This window comes from Hippocampus guttulatus, chromosome 7, assembly GCF_054856545.1.
Source record: "Hippocampus guttulatus isolate MCC_2025c chromosome 7, RoL_Hgut_1.0, whole genome shotgun sequence".
Lineage (NCBI taxonomy): Eukaryota > Metazoa > Chordata > Actinopteri > Syngnathiformes > Syngnathidae > Hippocampus > Hippocampus guttulatus.
The window spans coordinates 20,303,279-20,318,268 of NC_141267.1; the positions used below are offsets into that span (position 1 = coordinate 20,303,279).

General features: G+C 45.2%; 2 protein-coding genes across 3 annotated transcripts; one reads left to right on the forward strand and one right to left on the reverse strand.

The window, feature by feature from the left end:
* Positions 1–541: 541 nt before the first annotated feature.
* chst7 (carbohydrate (N-acetylglucosamine 6-O) sulfotransferase 7) lies at positions 542–5,595 on the reverse strand. 2 transcript variants are annotated; one of them, XR_015101301.1, is made up of 4 exons: positions 4,709–5,595; positions 3,328–3,809; positions 1,745–1,869; positions 542–1,618 (listed from the first exon to the last, which is right to left on the reverse strand). XR_015101301.1 is itself a non-coding variant. In XM_086114737.1 (3 exons), exons 1-2 carry the CDS (start codon positions 5,516–5,518, stop codon positions 3,342–3,344), a joined length of 1,278 nt encoding a protein of 425 aa, XP_085970863.1. In that variant the 5' UTR covers positions 5,519–5,595; the 3' UTR covers positions 542–1,869; positions 3,328–3,341. The 2 variants fall into 2 exon arrangements, 1 of the variants encoding a protein (XP_085970863.1); XM_086114737.1 differs by having other exon boundaries at positions 542–1,869.
* Positions 5,596–5,941: 346 nt separating this feature from the next.
* tubgcp5 (tubulin gamma complex component 5) lies at positions 5,942–14,710 on the forward strand. Its single transcript, XM_086114736.1, has 22 exons — positions 5,942–6,733; positions 7,195–7,248; positions 7,537–7,645; positions 7,715–7,811; positions 8,095–8,174; positions 8,612–8,747; positions 8,912–9,029; positions 9,483–9,572; positions 9,727–9,820; positions 9,976–10,210; positions 10,283–10,485; positions 10,575–10,947; positions 11,235–11,433; positions 11,613–11,801; positions 12,169–12,351; positions 12,423–12,507; positions 12,623–12,743; positions 12,827–12,981; positions 13,353–13,478; positions 14,140–14,228; positions 14,298–14,398; positions 14,501–14,710. The coding sequence occupies exons 1-22, from the start codon at positions 6,600–6,602 to the stop codon at positions 14,545–14,547; spliced, it is 3,018 nt and encodes a 1,005-aa protein (XP_085970862.1). The 5' UTR covers positions 5,942–6,599; the 3' UTR covers positions 14,548–14,710.
* Positions 14,711–14,990: the final 280 nt, after the last annotated feature.

The window sequence follows — 14,990 nt, forward strand, 5'->3', positions numbered from 1 at the left end:
AAATTCCGATAACCGATTAATTGGACAATTAATGTTAAATATACAGAAATTAATAAAATAGCTTATTTTTTGTTCCCTTATAGATATGAATTACACTCAGGACTTTGGAATTTGAATTTATTTATTTATTTTTCTCCAAAACTCAGTCCTTTAGTATTTGATCATCTTTACAACAGAGAGAAAAAAATGGCAGCCCTTTTGACTATTTTTGTGCAGGGAGTTTTTGAATGTCATTATCTTTGTCTTTAATTGTAATGTTTGCTTGAAAGTCAAAGCAGGAAAATAATACTGTAATTTCATGAAAAAAAATCGTATCTCAAGGTATAGTGAGTAGGGAACATTCTGAACCCAGTTGCTGCATTTGAATCATTCACTCATTCTCTCTTACTTCCTTTCAGGTTTTTTTCGGAACTATCTTGGTCCACTGGATAAAAATCCCTGTGTAGTGGTTATCCATCTTCTGTACATATACTGTATATATTTTTTTAAAGCATCATGATTGTAATTGTAGAAGAACAAAAGCAATCATTTAGCAGTTGCCTTGGTTTTCACTCAGTGTTTATTGCGGTAACTTTAAACCGTTTAAAAGTTATTAATGTCGCTTACAAAGTATGACACAGAAAAAAAATCCAACTTCTGAAGTTGATCATCAAAACATCCATCATCTGGATGCACGTCGTTGCACTTTGACCATGTTTGGACCACAAAAAAGATTTGATATAAATAATCGGGATGAAGGTTGCCAAGGGGTGGAAAATTCACAGTAAATTTCCATGGGAAGTTTAGCAGGGTAATTTGGCAAATACACCAAAATGGAAACTTTACGATTTGAGGGTAATTGATTGGAAATCATGTTCAGCATTTTGTTTTGCCGTAAGCAGATCTTGACAACATGCAAGGACATCTCAGTAAATATATTTTCGCCCTTCATTCAGCGTGTCTGCCGCTCGGTTGAAAATCCAATTTGTATGGACACAGATACAAGCAGCTCTCCGGGTATGTGTGTGAGGCGATTGCAACATACTTCGACGGCATATTACTAGTGTATACATTGCATGTCACAGAACGTAAAATTTTATGGGTCTTGACAAATCAGTCAAAATGGGCTAAAACTGCGAGCAATCAGAGGGTGGCTGCTCTGAAAACACTTGGCATGGAATTATTAAGAGCCAATCTTCAATATTGTCAATTCTTGATCTATTCCCATTGATTCCCATCAATTCCCACGGAGAGTCTCGACTGTAACTTTAAAAATGGTGCAACCCTAATCAGTACCCCCCCCCCCCAAAAAAAACAAGTCATTGGAAGGACAGGGGTGGAAAAAAAAAAGCCCCGCCCATGTGAGTGTTTTGTCAGTGTGGTGCTGCTGCAGCTGTCCAGATTCCTCCGGGGCTAAGAGGGGTTGGAATGAGGCGGAGGCGGGCGGGGGAGGGACAAGACTTCCTCACGCAGGCCTCTCAAAGCACACACAGCCTCCTTGAACTTCCAAGTTAGCGTAGTTAGCAGATCCACTTAACCCAGTCACGCCAAGGTGAGGCTCCGACCTGTTGGTGCCACCCTGAATCCACCCAACCTTTTACGGGGATTTAGAGTCAGGGCGTCAGGAGGATTGGTGTACCTAAAAAGGGGCAGTGATGGGTCAAGCAGCCTCCAGACTGCTGCTCAACAGGTAAAAGTGGGAAGAGGCGCCCCAGTATTTGAAGCATTGCAGCCTCGGTGACCCACTTTTTTTGTTTCTTCCTACCTCCTTGTCAGGGTCTCGTTGTTCAGCTGGAAAAAAAATAGCAGCCAGAGCAAAGCTCACAGCTCCCAGTCGGCCACGTTCCAGCAGGAGTCTTTGCTTTTGCCCTCAGCCTCGACTTGCAGGCCCTTGGAAGAAAAAAAAAACACATCAAAGTTGTGCGGATAAAGAAAATCACAGGAAGCTTCAAGTATGAACACAGAACTAGGCAATATTATGCCATGTGTGGTTTTGTAATTTTATGTTAACTGTTCTGTAAAGTGATTTACAGCTGCATATAGAGGGCACTTTTTATTTTAAAAGAGAACAATACCCACCCTTGATTCACCAACAACCGTGCATAAGACAACAGAAGCCCTCCTGCCCCAACCTCCATCTTCTCCGGAATAATAATGTCATGCATGTAGGCCTGATTTCTCCACGACTCTGCCTGTCCAAAGATGCCGATGACATGCTGGTAACCCAGGGAGGTGTATAGCCTGTCACGGCCAGCCGCGGACAATGAAGCTCCTTCTCCAAGGCGCGAGCGAGAGGGCCTGGGCAACAGCCTCGGCCGGCCGCGACGCCGACCCCCGGCCGCCCATGCAGGCCGCGCAAACAATGAAGCCTTTATTGGAGGAAGGCAGAGCAAAATAGCCACCAGAGAAAAGAACTCGGATGGATTTGATTCCTAGTCAGTCATTTTAACCTGCCTCTGCCTTTCATGCAGAAACCTGTCAAAGTGGATGTCACAGTTGGGGCATACAGTTTGCACTTTCACCAGGAAACAAGGAATCCGGGATTCAATGGATGGAAAATAGTCTTCAAGCTACTGAAAACACCCATTCTAAAGTATGTGTTTAAGGGGGAAGTGAAGTCTTTTTTTTTTTAAACAATGTGTTCTACGCACCTCCACTTGTCTAAATATGATATACTGATTTATTATTGGGGCGGCCCGGTAGTCCAGTGGTTAGCACGTCGGCTTCACAGTGCAGAGGTACCGGGTTCGATTCCAGCTCCGGCCTCCCTGTGTGGAGTTTGCATGTTCTCCCCGGGCCTGCGTGGGTTTTCTCCGGGTACTCCGGTTTCCTCCCACATTCCAAAAAACACATGCATGGCAGGCTGATTGGACGCTCTAAATTGTCCCTAGGTGTGAGTGTGGGCGTGGATGGTTGTTCGTCTCTGTGTGCCCTGCGATTGGCTGGCAACTGATTCAGGGTGTCCCCCGCCTACTGCCCGAAGACGGCTGGGATAGGCTCCAGCACCCCCCCCCCCGCGACCCTAGTGAGGATCAAGCGGTTCGGAAAATGGAATGGATGGATTTATTATTGCATTTGTGGAATATGAACTAAGCGGAAAAATCTAACTGTTCTATCCATCTTAGGGGGCGGCCATTTTGTCTTGTACAGCCGCTTCCTGTCGACTGAAATAGATGTCAAAGGGCGCGGGTAACGACCATCAAGACTCAACTGTTTTCTGGGTTTGGTCATGTGAGATTCACAAGCTGAGCCATAAGGCACTTGTGATGTCATTTTTAGTCACCAGCATGTGTCACTACATCACAAAATGGCCGCCGGATGAATGGACAGTTAGAGCAATTGTCTCACCTGTACGCCTTTCCTCATGTGGTTTTGTGCATGCCATGCTTGGGGTATCCGAGCTGCCTCATGACCTCGCTGCAGTAAGCCTCCACCTGGTTGATTTGCTCCACGCTCAGCCTCTCCCTCCAGGCGTAGATGGCCTCCTTGGCGTCTCGAGACGAGATGAGGAAGGGTCGGTCCGACGAATAACCGCGGCCATGGGTCATGTTGAGCGCGAAGCTTTCCAGCTCCGGCGATGTGGACAGGTTGGAAAAGCGGTAGAGCTTCTGTAGCTCCTCGGCCGGGTGCAGTACCAGGTCCTCGTAGCGGACCCGCTGATAGCGGCGGCGCACCCAGGGCGGCGCGTTGGTCACCAGCATTATGTCGCCCAGCCAGTTGTCGCAGATGAGCTCCATGGCGCTGGACACGTAGCTCTCGGCGCGGTTCATGCGGTTGTTGGGAACCAGTAGACGCTTGTACTTGTCGTTGTGCTTTTTGCTGCGCAAAACCTGGCGGAGCAGCACATATTTTGAACATGTCAACGGGGGTGGGAGGTGGAGCATATGGTAGAGCAGTGACTAATATTACAGCTGCTTACTGTGTGAAAATGTCTTTGTTTTCCAGCCATAATGGTTCAGAAACACCAAACCATAATGATTAATTTAACAAATTTGACAAAAAATGATTTGGGGGGAAAATTACAAACTACCCTATTAGGTGCGATTAGTTACCGTAATATTTATACTTGCATAGAAGTTAAGCATGTCAAAAAATCTTTCATTTCATTCTGAGTATTGGTTAGCTTACTCTATGCAAAAAAAATGTCTGATTGTTTTTCCTCAGGCATGGTGGATTCTTAAATATCATATGGAGCTACAAGCTCCTACAAGCTCTTCACAGATCATATTTGTGATGTACTACTGTCAAGTCATAATGAGCGTCTTGATTGCTAACTCCCCTCATCATGTTTATCTATTTATTTTACATCCGACAATAAATAGCAAACTTATTTTTCTACACTTGAGTGAAAGTTAACCATGTCCAAAAAAAACTTCAATTTTGACATTTCACTCCGGTTAACTTATTTTTACACTTGCACGACAATTGAAGTTGAAAAACGTTTGTCTGTCTCTATTTTCTTGTTTTTCTTTTTCCGATCTAAACCTAAATTTAAGGTCATAAGATGTTGCCAGCAATTGCAGATTTTTGTTTTCCTAGATACTATTTACCTACACTGTAAATAACACAACTTGTATTTTGAGGGGCTAAAGCAGTCATTTAAATTGGACCAACTTTAAAGTATAAATTATTGACATTTATGGTCACAACGTTAGTTATCAGAACAAAGCAAGCAAGTGTTTGTTCCAAAACGCACACACACCAAAAAAACTCCCCCAAGAAAGATCACCTGGATGCTCTCCTTCACCAGTGCCTGCTTAGACTTGAGGCGAGAGTTGTGCACGGCTCGCGGGTCGCGGAAAAGCTGCACGATGTGCAAGTTGATGGCCGGGTCCTTCATGAGGGGCACCAAGGTGCTGAGATCCAGAACGCGCACGCCCTTGATGACCACCACCGGGTACTTCTTGCACTCCCGTTCCAGCTCGCGGATGTCCCGCTTGGGACACTTGGCGCAGCGGTCCTCCTGCACCAGGCCGACGCGGTGACGCTGGTGGGCGTCGCACAGGGGCTCGGAGCACACCACCTTGTTCATCTTCCATCCGAAGATGAAGGCTGTGGTGAGGTTCTGCGAGCCCGCGTACAGCTTGAGCACGGAGAAGTCGCATCGGAACAGCGCGCTCAGCATGTCGCGCACGGCGCCCTGCAGGCTGCCCGCGTCGCCCGGGTAGAGGGCCTGCCAGATGTGCCACATGGGCTCGTATAGGTAGAACACGTCCGGATGCTGGTTGAACAGCTCGCCCAGGAACGACGAGCCGGTCCTCCAGGTGGCGTGCAGGTAAATGTGAGTGCGAGGCGCGCCGGGCCCGGGCGGCTCCGTGCCGTTAGCGCCGTCCACTTTGTAGCCGTGCTCCCACAGCAGCTCCACGGCATTCTTCAGGTCCGAGCACCGAGATTGCTGTTGCTGCTGCTGCTGCTGGAGCCCGTGCTTGGCGCGCTGTATCGAGCGCTCCCCGAAGTCGAACACATAAGGGATGAGCAGGAGCAAACCCGTGTAGGCGAGGATCAGAATCAAGTATTTCTTCTGGATCCTCCTCTTCATCGCGCTGGCTTGCAAGCGCCGCGCTTTGGAGCTCCGCTCAAATTGTGCGTGCGCGAATCAAACCACTTGTGTGGCACGCTCAAATTCAGGGGGATGTGGCGAGAGGCGGGTCCACTAAGTTGCTTAAATGAAGGCGGGGCCTATTTAGTGCTAAAAGTTGCTAAATGGCGTTGTTGCTGTTTGTTGCTAAAAGCAGCTAATTGAAGGCAGGGTCGATCTGGTGCAAGGGTGTTTAAAGATAGATCGCATTTAAAAAAAGAATGATTCTAGTCAAACAAAATTAAATTAAGGCGGGGCTATTTGCCTCAAATAGTTGCTCAATGGCACCGCCCTTGCGTAAACTATATGCAAATAGGTCTACAGATTTATTATCATAACATTAAATTCGAGACATTGTTTTTTTTGTGTCTGTTTTCCAGTCAAAGTGCTTGTGAATGTTTGCATGTTTGCATTGGAACCTGGACTTTCGAGGGACAAATAACTGTAGTTATTTGTCTCTATGGCATAAAGACAAATAACTATAGTGGGCAGCTCCGCCACATTCAAAATGGTGGGGATGTTGACGTATCCCTGCAACAGGCCATCCCGCTTAAGCCAAGGAAAACACACATTTAAATGACAGACAACGAAATAGGAATGCGCAATTATTTCGTGGCAATGCGGTTGTTTATTGAAAGAGAAATGTGAGCAATAAATTGAACAAGACCACACACTTTCGATTTTGTGTCGTTAGCTCGCAATGCATTGTGGGAAATGTGATTAAAAACACACCGATGCAGATTTTTAATTACTATTAATTCTTGGCTTTTCTTGTCACTTCAAATTTGATCCAATTTAAATCAACAATACACTTTATGTTACAGAAATAAAGCATATAATAGCGGTTTTTTTCTTAGATTCGCGCATGCGCATAAGCTCTCTGCGAGCAAACGAAGATGTTGCTATAAGTTAACCAGAGCTCCTCTGGCTACAGTCACAAATGGCGTTATCCAAAACATGTTACCACAAATATTAGTGCCTCATTCTGTGTAGGGTAGTCCACCCCGTAGATACCTCGCCATATGTGACGCCGAGCTAAGCTATGGCTCACTGGAGCACTTTCGAGAAGGAGACGGAGAGGGAGACGAAGGAGCTGATCAGATGTGTGAGCGGACTGGACGACGAGGAGGAGCACAACTTCCAGCTGGCGCTCAAATTCGCTTGGTCCAATTTCAAGTAAGAAATGGCCGTGGTGAACCTCCTGTCTAGATAATCGAACCTGATTAATTACGCTTGGGTATGCCTTCTTCTGCGTTGGTCTGATTTGCGTGATCCCCCAAGGAACAATTCTGGACGCCCTCGCGTTTACCTAAAACACTTGATGCCAACAAGTCTGATATGTGATGCTCCCAAAAAGTGTTTGACATTTTCTCTGTAAACGTCACAATGATTGCGACATGAGCAAAACAAGAAGCATTGGCTCTAATGTCCATCCTTGATTTTCAAGTCTTCATACTTTTCATTTGTTTAATCTTGCAATTGTCTCGAATGGTATTATTTTGTACGTTGACTGTTTTAAATGGCCACTTTGTAACTATGTTTTGAAAGATGCTATATAAACATAGTACAGTTATTAGATACTTTTTTTGTGGCACTAAGATGATTACCCCCGCCCCCCCCCCCCCCCCCCCCCTCAGGTTTCATCGTTTTCTAGACGTGGACAGCCACAAAGTGCAGCGCAGCATCAGTGGGTAAGTGTCTGTTTTGGTTCCAATTTGAAGTTTCGTATGACGATTGAGGCAGATATAAAAACAAATTGGATTTACGGTTCTTGCGTTTTCATAACACCCTTTTTCCCGAATTTCCTTTTGACCTTTGAGATGGATTTTCATCGAAAATGTAGATTTAACTACAAATTATATTTGTTTTTAATGGATATCTTCATACTTATTTATGAATGTGATGCTTTATTCTGCCTTGAGCTCTTAGTTTTGAGGCAAAAATTAAAATGAATTTGTTGTTTTTTTTTTTCAACACAGAATCTATGAAAAGCTCATGGTGCACTCGGAAGTGAGTAAGGCTGAAAGCTGGATGAGACTGACTGATGAGTTCCTCAACTCGCCCCTGGCCAACACCCCTGGAACAAAGGTACATACCCCTTTGCTACGTTCTTCCAAAATTGCTTCCGTGTATTAACGATTGTGTGTGTATTTACAGACTGACGTTCACTACAGCGTACTGTCGCTGCTGCTCCTCTTATCAGGCTCCCCCTCCAACACAAACTTTACCGAGAGACCCCGGGTGAAAGAGGCCGGTGAGTGAGGAACATACTGTGAACTTGTTATATCGAGTTTTTAAACAGTTGGTTTTTATGTTTGTTTGTTGTTGTTGTTGTTGTTGTTTTTTTAAACAATATTCAGCCAGACTTCAGTGTGGTGCCACATTGTGCCACAACATGCCGGGCATTAGGGCTGAACAATTAGTCAAATTTAAGTTGACATTGCTATATACTAAAATGCAATTTTCGAATTGCAAAGGCTGCAATTTCGGAGAAAACTGCTTCTTTTCAATAAAATGATATCTCCCGCCATCCACAGAACCAGAGGACAACTTTGACTGGGCGAAATACCTATGGGAGGGTGAGGACATAGACAATGGGCCATACCCTGACACTCCTGTGAGTATTACTCTAAATGTTACTGGCTTTGCGTTTTCTTTGAACTTTACGATGGCAAAGGAGAAAGTTTGAGGGCTACCATAAAATCAGAAATTCAACTCATCAGGGCATAGGAAACAATAAGATGCATCACCATATGTGGTGGTAGACTATGTCAGGCTGCAGCGTGTGCCACGCACGCTCAAAAGTCACAGATACTACAGTACAAAGTGAGAATGGTGACCCCCCAAGTGGATCCATTCCAATATAAATAAGAATTACACCTCACATGCACGTTATTGTGTTAAATAAAGCAAAGTCAGTTTTCTGTCCGATTCGTCGATCGAATAATTGGTGGCATACTTGATTCCTAAGATATGAAATACCTGCTGCCCCAGTCAATTTTATTTTATGCTCAATAAATTCACTTGAGTTGTTATTTCATGCTGGATGATCAGGAGTGGTCCGAGGAGGAGAGCGAGGGCGAAGACAGCCGTCAGCCAATCAGCAGGGAAGACTCCGGGATCCAGTTGGACAAAACCCCGCAGGAGGATAAAGACCACGCCGGCAAGACGGTTTCGGTCCCGTGGACAGGTCGGAAACAATCGCAGCATAGTGGTAGCTTGACCTAAGAGCTTAATTTGTTCCCCGACCAAACTTGTCGCTGAATTTATTTCGAGTTCTAAGAACAAAAGTCCTCATGATGAGTTGCAATATGTGGGGAGAAAAGAAATCTTTTTGAATCTGTTTTGTGACAGTGGGTGAACCCGACGCCCGAGCCTGGCTGGAGCAACACGTGGTGACTCCCTACTGGGTGCCGCACGCCTCCCGTTTCGCCCACAGCCTCCATTTACACTCCAACTTGTTCAATGTCTGGTGAGACCCTTGCAAAGACACGAATATTACGGCGTAGTCTCCTAATTTAGTGCTGGGCAATTCATCAAATTCAAATCGATTTTGCATTGTCGTCGAATGTACCGGTAACTTTCAAATCTCAAAGTCTGCAATTTGGGGAAAGACATGCTTCATTTCAGTCGATCGGTAGGCCTTCTTTTTTTTATATATGTATATTTTATTTAGCTTTTTTTTTGGGGGGGGGACCATACAGCAAGTCACTTTTTTCACGGTGAAATTTTTTTAGACATAGTAAATATAATTTTGTATTGTGATATGTAGTTGTTTATTTTATTATAATTTTTCAAACCATATTGCAAGATTGCGGTGGGGAAAAAAATTGTTTTTCAAAATCGGCCAGCCCTAGTTAACTCATAAATTACTGAATAAAAGTCATACATTTGTGATGTGCTACTGACCCATTTTCCTCCGCAGGGACCAGCACTTGTATAACACCGATCCGCTGTATCTGCCCGAAGAAAAAGCTTTTGTGACTGAGACGCAAGTCATCCGCGAAACACTGTGGTGAGCTGAGCTGCACAATCCCACTTTTGACTTTGTAGGTTAACAACTGTCGTTTTGTTTCACTGCAGTGTCTCCAAAAGTAAATTACACCGTGCAACCATAGTAGTTAGTCAGCTTTCATTTTTTTTTTTGGTCATCATTTTTGGTTTCCCAGGCTTCTATCAGGGGTGAAGAAACACTTCATTTTCCAACATCACGATGGGAAAGTCTCGGTCAGGAATAACGTGGTGGTCACTCATCTCACCAGCGTAAGTGCAACCACACACACACGGCCGCAGTTTTATCCATAATAAAGTAATAATATACATAATAAACTCGACTTTTTGCTTTATTAGTTTGCTTTATTCGCATGAGTCAAAATACCTTTGTATAAAAATGCCCCGTTTTGCCCCATTTGTCACAGAACTGCCTCCGTTCCGTGCTGGAGCATGTGGCCGCGTACGGCCAGGCGGTGTTCCGCCTGCAGAGATTCATCGACGAGGTGACGGGCCACAGTCCCGAGCTCGGTCCGGCCGGCGCTAAAAGGGGCTCCGAACCTCCGTTCAGGACTTACCAGGCCTTTGTGTGGGCCCTCAACAAGTACTTCACCAGCTTCAAGGAGGAACTGGTCACCATCGAGAGAGGGCTCGTGTCCAAAGGCGAGGGAATCCAGCTGAACAATTAATCGTCGTAGTATCGATTGTACGTCATGTAAAGTGGTTCTCCTCCAGATGAGACGGTGACGCTGTCCGCCGTGCTGGAGCGTCTCAGCCCGCACCTCGCGCAAATCAAAGTGCTGCACAAGGTTTTTTGCACCGGCATCGCCGAGGTGCCGCCCGAGACCCCAAATGTTGTGCGGGCCTCGCACTTGCTCAACACGCTCTACAAGGCCATCATCGATTATGACAGCGTCGGGGAAGCTTCCGAGCAAACGGTGTGTTTTGTATTTTTGGTGCATCTCCGGGACACAAAATACAGATTTTGGTAAGGAGTTTAAAAAGGTTTTCCACTTTTCTCCATTAGGTGGCTTTGCTCTTTTCACTCTGGACCGAGACCGTACGACCATATTTAGAGATAGTGGACGAATGGATCGTCCACGGACACCTGTTCGATCCCGCCAAAGAGTTCATCATCCAAAGGAACAAGGATGTGGCGGTGAATCACAGGGACTTCTGGCACGCCACCTACACGCTGTACAGCATCTCCGAGACGGTGGAGAGCGAGACGAGCGACGCGGCCAGCGGCAGTTCCGGAGGGGACGGCGCAGCGGGAAACCGGCAGCTAACAATGGTGTCCTTCCTCAAGCCTGTCCTCAAACAGATCATCATGGCTGGAAAGTCCATGCAGCTCCTGAAGAACCTGGACCGCAATGAAGATGCTCAGCAGTCCTCCAGAGGTAAGTCCAAGAGTTTTTGTTCGAGATTCTAAATCGAACAGGAAGTTGGCCGTTTTGATTTTGAATCCAACCTTCCACACGCTGGAAAGTAAGGAAAGAAAATTTGCCCCGAACTCTTGTTTTATAGATTGACGCAAAATGAGGCGGACATGTACGTGATAAGAAATGACCAAAAAAAAAAAAAAAAAAAGGATGAAAATGTTTCACGGACTCATGCTTGAAATGGAACATGACACTTTTGGATGAATCATTCATTGCGACTATGAAAAATCTGCTTTGTAACACAGATGCCGAGCGCAAGAGTTTGTACACGCTGTTCCTGGAATCGGTGCAGTCACGTCTGTGCAGCCAGGATGCGTCTCCCTCTGGTGCCGTGACCGAGCAACAGGCCAGCAGGAAGAGCCTGATCCGGATGCAGTCGGTGATCGCACAGCATCTCCAGATCGAAGATCTCCACGATCCGCTCCTGGCCGTCAATTTTGCCAGGTCAGCAAAATTGTAAAGTGACTATCTACCCTCACTTTACAAGTGTGTCCCCCGCCCCTTTTTTTTGTTGAGTTTTACAATATATGGCGACTCCCCTACTCAGGAATGTTCACCTTGCGGGCATTTTGGCCGTGCGAACACTTCCGTCTTCATTAAAACATTTTTATTTCTTGCATCAGGCTGTACTTGGAGCAGAGCGACTTCCACGAGTGCTTCTCCCGGGACGACTTTACCGTGGACCGCTCGTCGCAGTCGGTCACCTGCCAGACGTTCGAGCTCACGCTGCGCTCCTGCCTCTACCCGCACATCCAGCGGCGCTATGTCGAGTGCTGCGGCAACCTCATGAAGACTCTGAAAAAAGACTACAAGTAATGGCCTTCTCAGACTGCATCAGTTTTTTCATGATGGTCCCGCTGTTAGACTACCAGATAAATATTGTGCTGTGTCTTGGGAGGTGTCACCGACCAGACCCTGTGCGATCATTGCGTGCTTTCGTCAAGGTTCAGGCCATTTTCAGTCACACGTGCTCCAGCCATTACTGTTCATCTACGCTCATACTCGTAACAATGCTCCGATACTGCAACACTGATACCACAGCGCAGTCTTATACATCGAGTGCAAATTACGCTCTGCAAAATGGATGATGTACTCCGCTTGGGCCGCAACGAAGGCAGCCGCCGTCCGGCAAGCACGTCTTGTTCTTCTCCTCCTCCTTCACACCTTCTTTTTCTTCAGGCTGCTGGAGTACCTTCAGGCCATGAGGCACTACTTCCTGCTAGAGGCCGGCGACACCATGTACGACTTCTACACAGCCATCTTTGACAAGGTGCGCGAGAAGGAGAGCTGGCAGCAGCCGTCCTTCCTCAACGGCCAGCTGCAGGAAGCTGTCGGACAACGCCGCCCGGAGGACAGTCGCAGGTACTGCATGTGCGTGCCTGTATTGTTTAAATGGATTCAGTAATTAATCTACAGCTTTCTTCCTTCGTAAGATTGTCAATCTTCTTGGAGACAATTGATCCTGGTCGGAAGAAACACCCTGTCAATAATGTTGAAGTGCTGACGCTCAGTTACAAGGTGGGTGTTTATTACACTTGGCCGACACAACTTTTAATATATAATTTTTTTGCCCTCGTCATAAAAGAATGAAAAGATTAAGTATTTTTGTACTGTCGTTTTTCCTCCTCCTCAGGTTCCGTGGCCCGTGGACATCGTCATCAGTTCCGAGTGCCAAAAAATTTACAATCAAGTGTTTCTGCTGCTGCTGCAGATCAAATGGGCCAAGTACAGCTTGGACACACTTCGATTCAGCGGTAGGCGTTCTCATCCCCCGTTGCCCCGTCATGCACAACTGGTGCATAAGCACCGGAAGTAATACGTTGTATTGAATTTTCAGAGCTTGCAGATTTCACACAGAAAGTGGAGGGGGCGCCGGCCGACGATGCCAAGCAGAAAGAGCGACTGGTCAAGCAGCAGATTCACCGCATGTGTTTGTTGCGTGTCAAACTCATGCACTTCGTCAACAGCCTTCACAACTACATCATGACCAGGGTGGGCCCATACGACCGCTCAATCACACGCCTTCGTTAACACGCGTACTCGGATTGAAATATGCCCCAACAACACAGCCTTTTTTTTTTTTTTTTTTTTTGCCAGTTACGAGCCACACAAATTTGATTTTCCGTTACAAGCTCACTTTATGTTTGCATAATCGGAGCAGTTTAAGTCCTGTCAGCCAATGTGCTTCCACCGTTAATTGAACTAGGTTATGACAAATGCACAAATACAAAATGAGAACACTCACAAGGAGCAGTTGGATTCCACGATTCGGACCAACCAGCCGATTCGACTCAAGCACACATGAAACACACTAGTAGTACAAAGCAGTTTATTTTTAAAGATTTGTTTTCTCTCTTGGTCAGATCCTGCACAGCACCGGACTGGAGTTCCAGCACCAAGTGCAGGAAGCAAAGGACCTAGACCAGCTGATCAAGATCCATTACAGATACTTGGCAACCATTCATGACCGTTGCTTATTGAGGGAGAAGGTAATTAATACATTCATGTATCCATAGTCATATTTTTTTTGTATGGGACAGATCGTATGATGGTACGGTGTTCCTGCTTCGTGCCGTAAACGTATCCGTCCACTCCGTGAACAAATACAGTGCAGCTCAGCTTCTGACTAGGAGATGAGATGGCTTGCTTTGTGTTTCTTGGTAGTCATTCAAACTTGACTCATTTGAAACAAAGAAAATTGCATGATAATTAACTTTGCATTGTTAATTTTTCCAGGGGATGTTGCGTGTTCCTAAAAAGATGACGAACTGTTGATGTTAATAATAATAATGTTGCACTTCTTTCAAAAGGAGACAACTGCTTTGCTTTCCTAAAAAGAAGACAAACTCTTGATGTTGCACATCTCTATAAAGACATCATACGGTTGATGCCGGTCTTTCCTAAGAGCACATAATCGATGTTGCACATTGTAGACAAATAATTGCTGTCGTGTGTTCCTAAAAATACTTTTTTTCCAGTTGGCCAAAAATTTGTTTTGCGTTTACATAAAAGATAATCAAATCACAGTTTTGTAGTTTTTGTTACCGTAATGAGTATCAGTGTGAACACAACAGTGACATCAGCCATTTTCTCCTTCCTTCCTTCCTTCCTTTTTGTCTTCCTTCCAACTCCCCCCCCTCTCTCCCTCAGGTCAGTTTTGTTAAGGAAGCAATCATGAAGGTGCTCAACCTGGTCCTCATCTTCTCGGACCGATGGCAAGCCGGATTTGGAGCCTGGAAGTAAGAAGCGTGTGGAGAAAGATGTCACCTCAGAAAACACCATGAATTTATCCATGTATTTTTCCATAGGATTGAGTCCATTGCCAAAATGGAGTCCGATTTCAAAAATTGTCACATGTTCTTGGTGACCATCCTCAACAAGGCTGTGTGTCGTGGCTCTTTCCCTCATTGTAAGTCCAATCTTAATGCAGTTTTAATGTTTAATGGACAGTCGAGATGTGTATGTGCATGTGTGTTTGATTGATTTTTTTTGTTTTTGTGGTTGTTTACAGTGGAGTCACTCGCCCTCTCGTTGATGGCGGGCTTCGAGCAATGCTGACAAGGGGGCCGCAGTCCAACAGTGTGTTTTCTGAGCACTACAGCTCATGTGACTGTACATATTTGAGCAAGACTTGTTTGTAAATGTCTCTTTACCTGCTGTCAAAGTGACTGTTAATAATGTGTTGTTGTATAAAGCCCAATAAATCCTACTTAATACTGAAGATCTCATTTTGATAGCCTGTTTCACTGGCTCTGACACTTCAAACTTACTCGTGATACATTCTTTTTGTGATACATTCTTCAGCATTTGTACGAAATGAATTGCATTTCAGTTTACCAAGGCAGAGTGTGTTTTTTTTAATTCAGTTTTAATTATATTTTAGAGCAACTTTCTTTGTAGTTTTATAAATGAAGCTAATTTAATTTTATTTATTTTTTTGGTAAAGATTTTTCTATTTTATTTCGTTCACGAAAATGTCAGTAAGCGTTTTAGGTTAAGAA

Bases quoted from the DNA above. Each gene is read 5' to 3' on its own strand.
- chst7 (XM_086114737.1), bottom strand. From the start codon at position 5,518: ATGAAGAGGAGGATCCAGAAGAAATACTTGATTCTGATCCTCGCCTAC. The intron at 3,810-4,708 runs GTGATCTTTCTT...CTGCTCCGCCAG, and splicing joins TGGTGAAGGAGAGCATCCAG to GTTTTGCGCAGCAAAAAGCA.
- tubgcp5 (XM_086114736.1), top strand. From the start codon at position 6,600: ATGGCTCACTGGAGCACTTTCGAGAAGGAGACGGAGAGGGAGACGAAG. The intron at 9,821-9,975 runs GTAAGTGCAACC...CATTTGTCACAG, and splicing joins TGGTCACTCATCTCACCAGC to AACTGCCTCCGTTCCGTGCT. The intron at 11,802-12,168 runs GTAATGGCCTTC...CTTTTTCTTCAG, and splicing joins ACTCTGAAAAAAGACTACAA to GCTGCTGGAGTACCTTCAGG.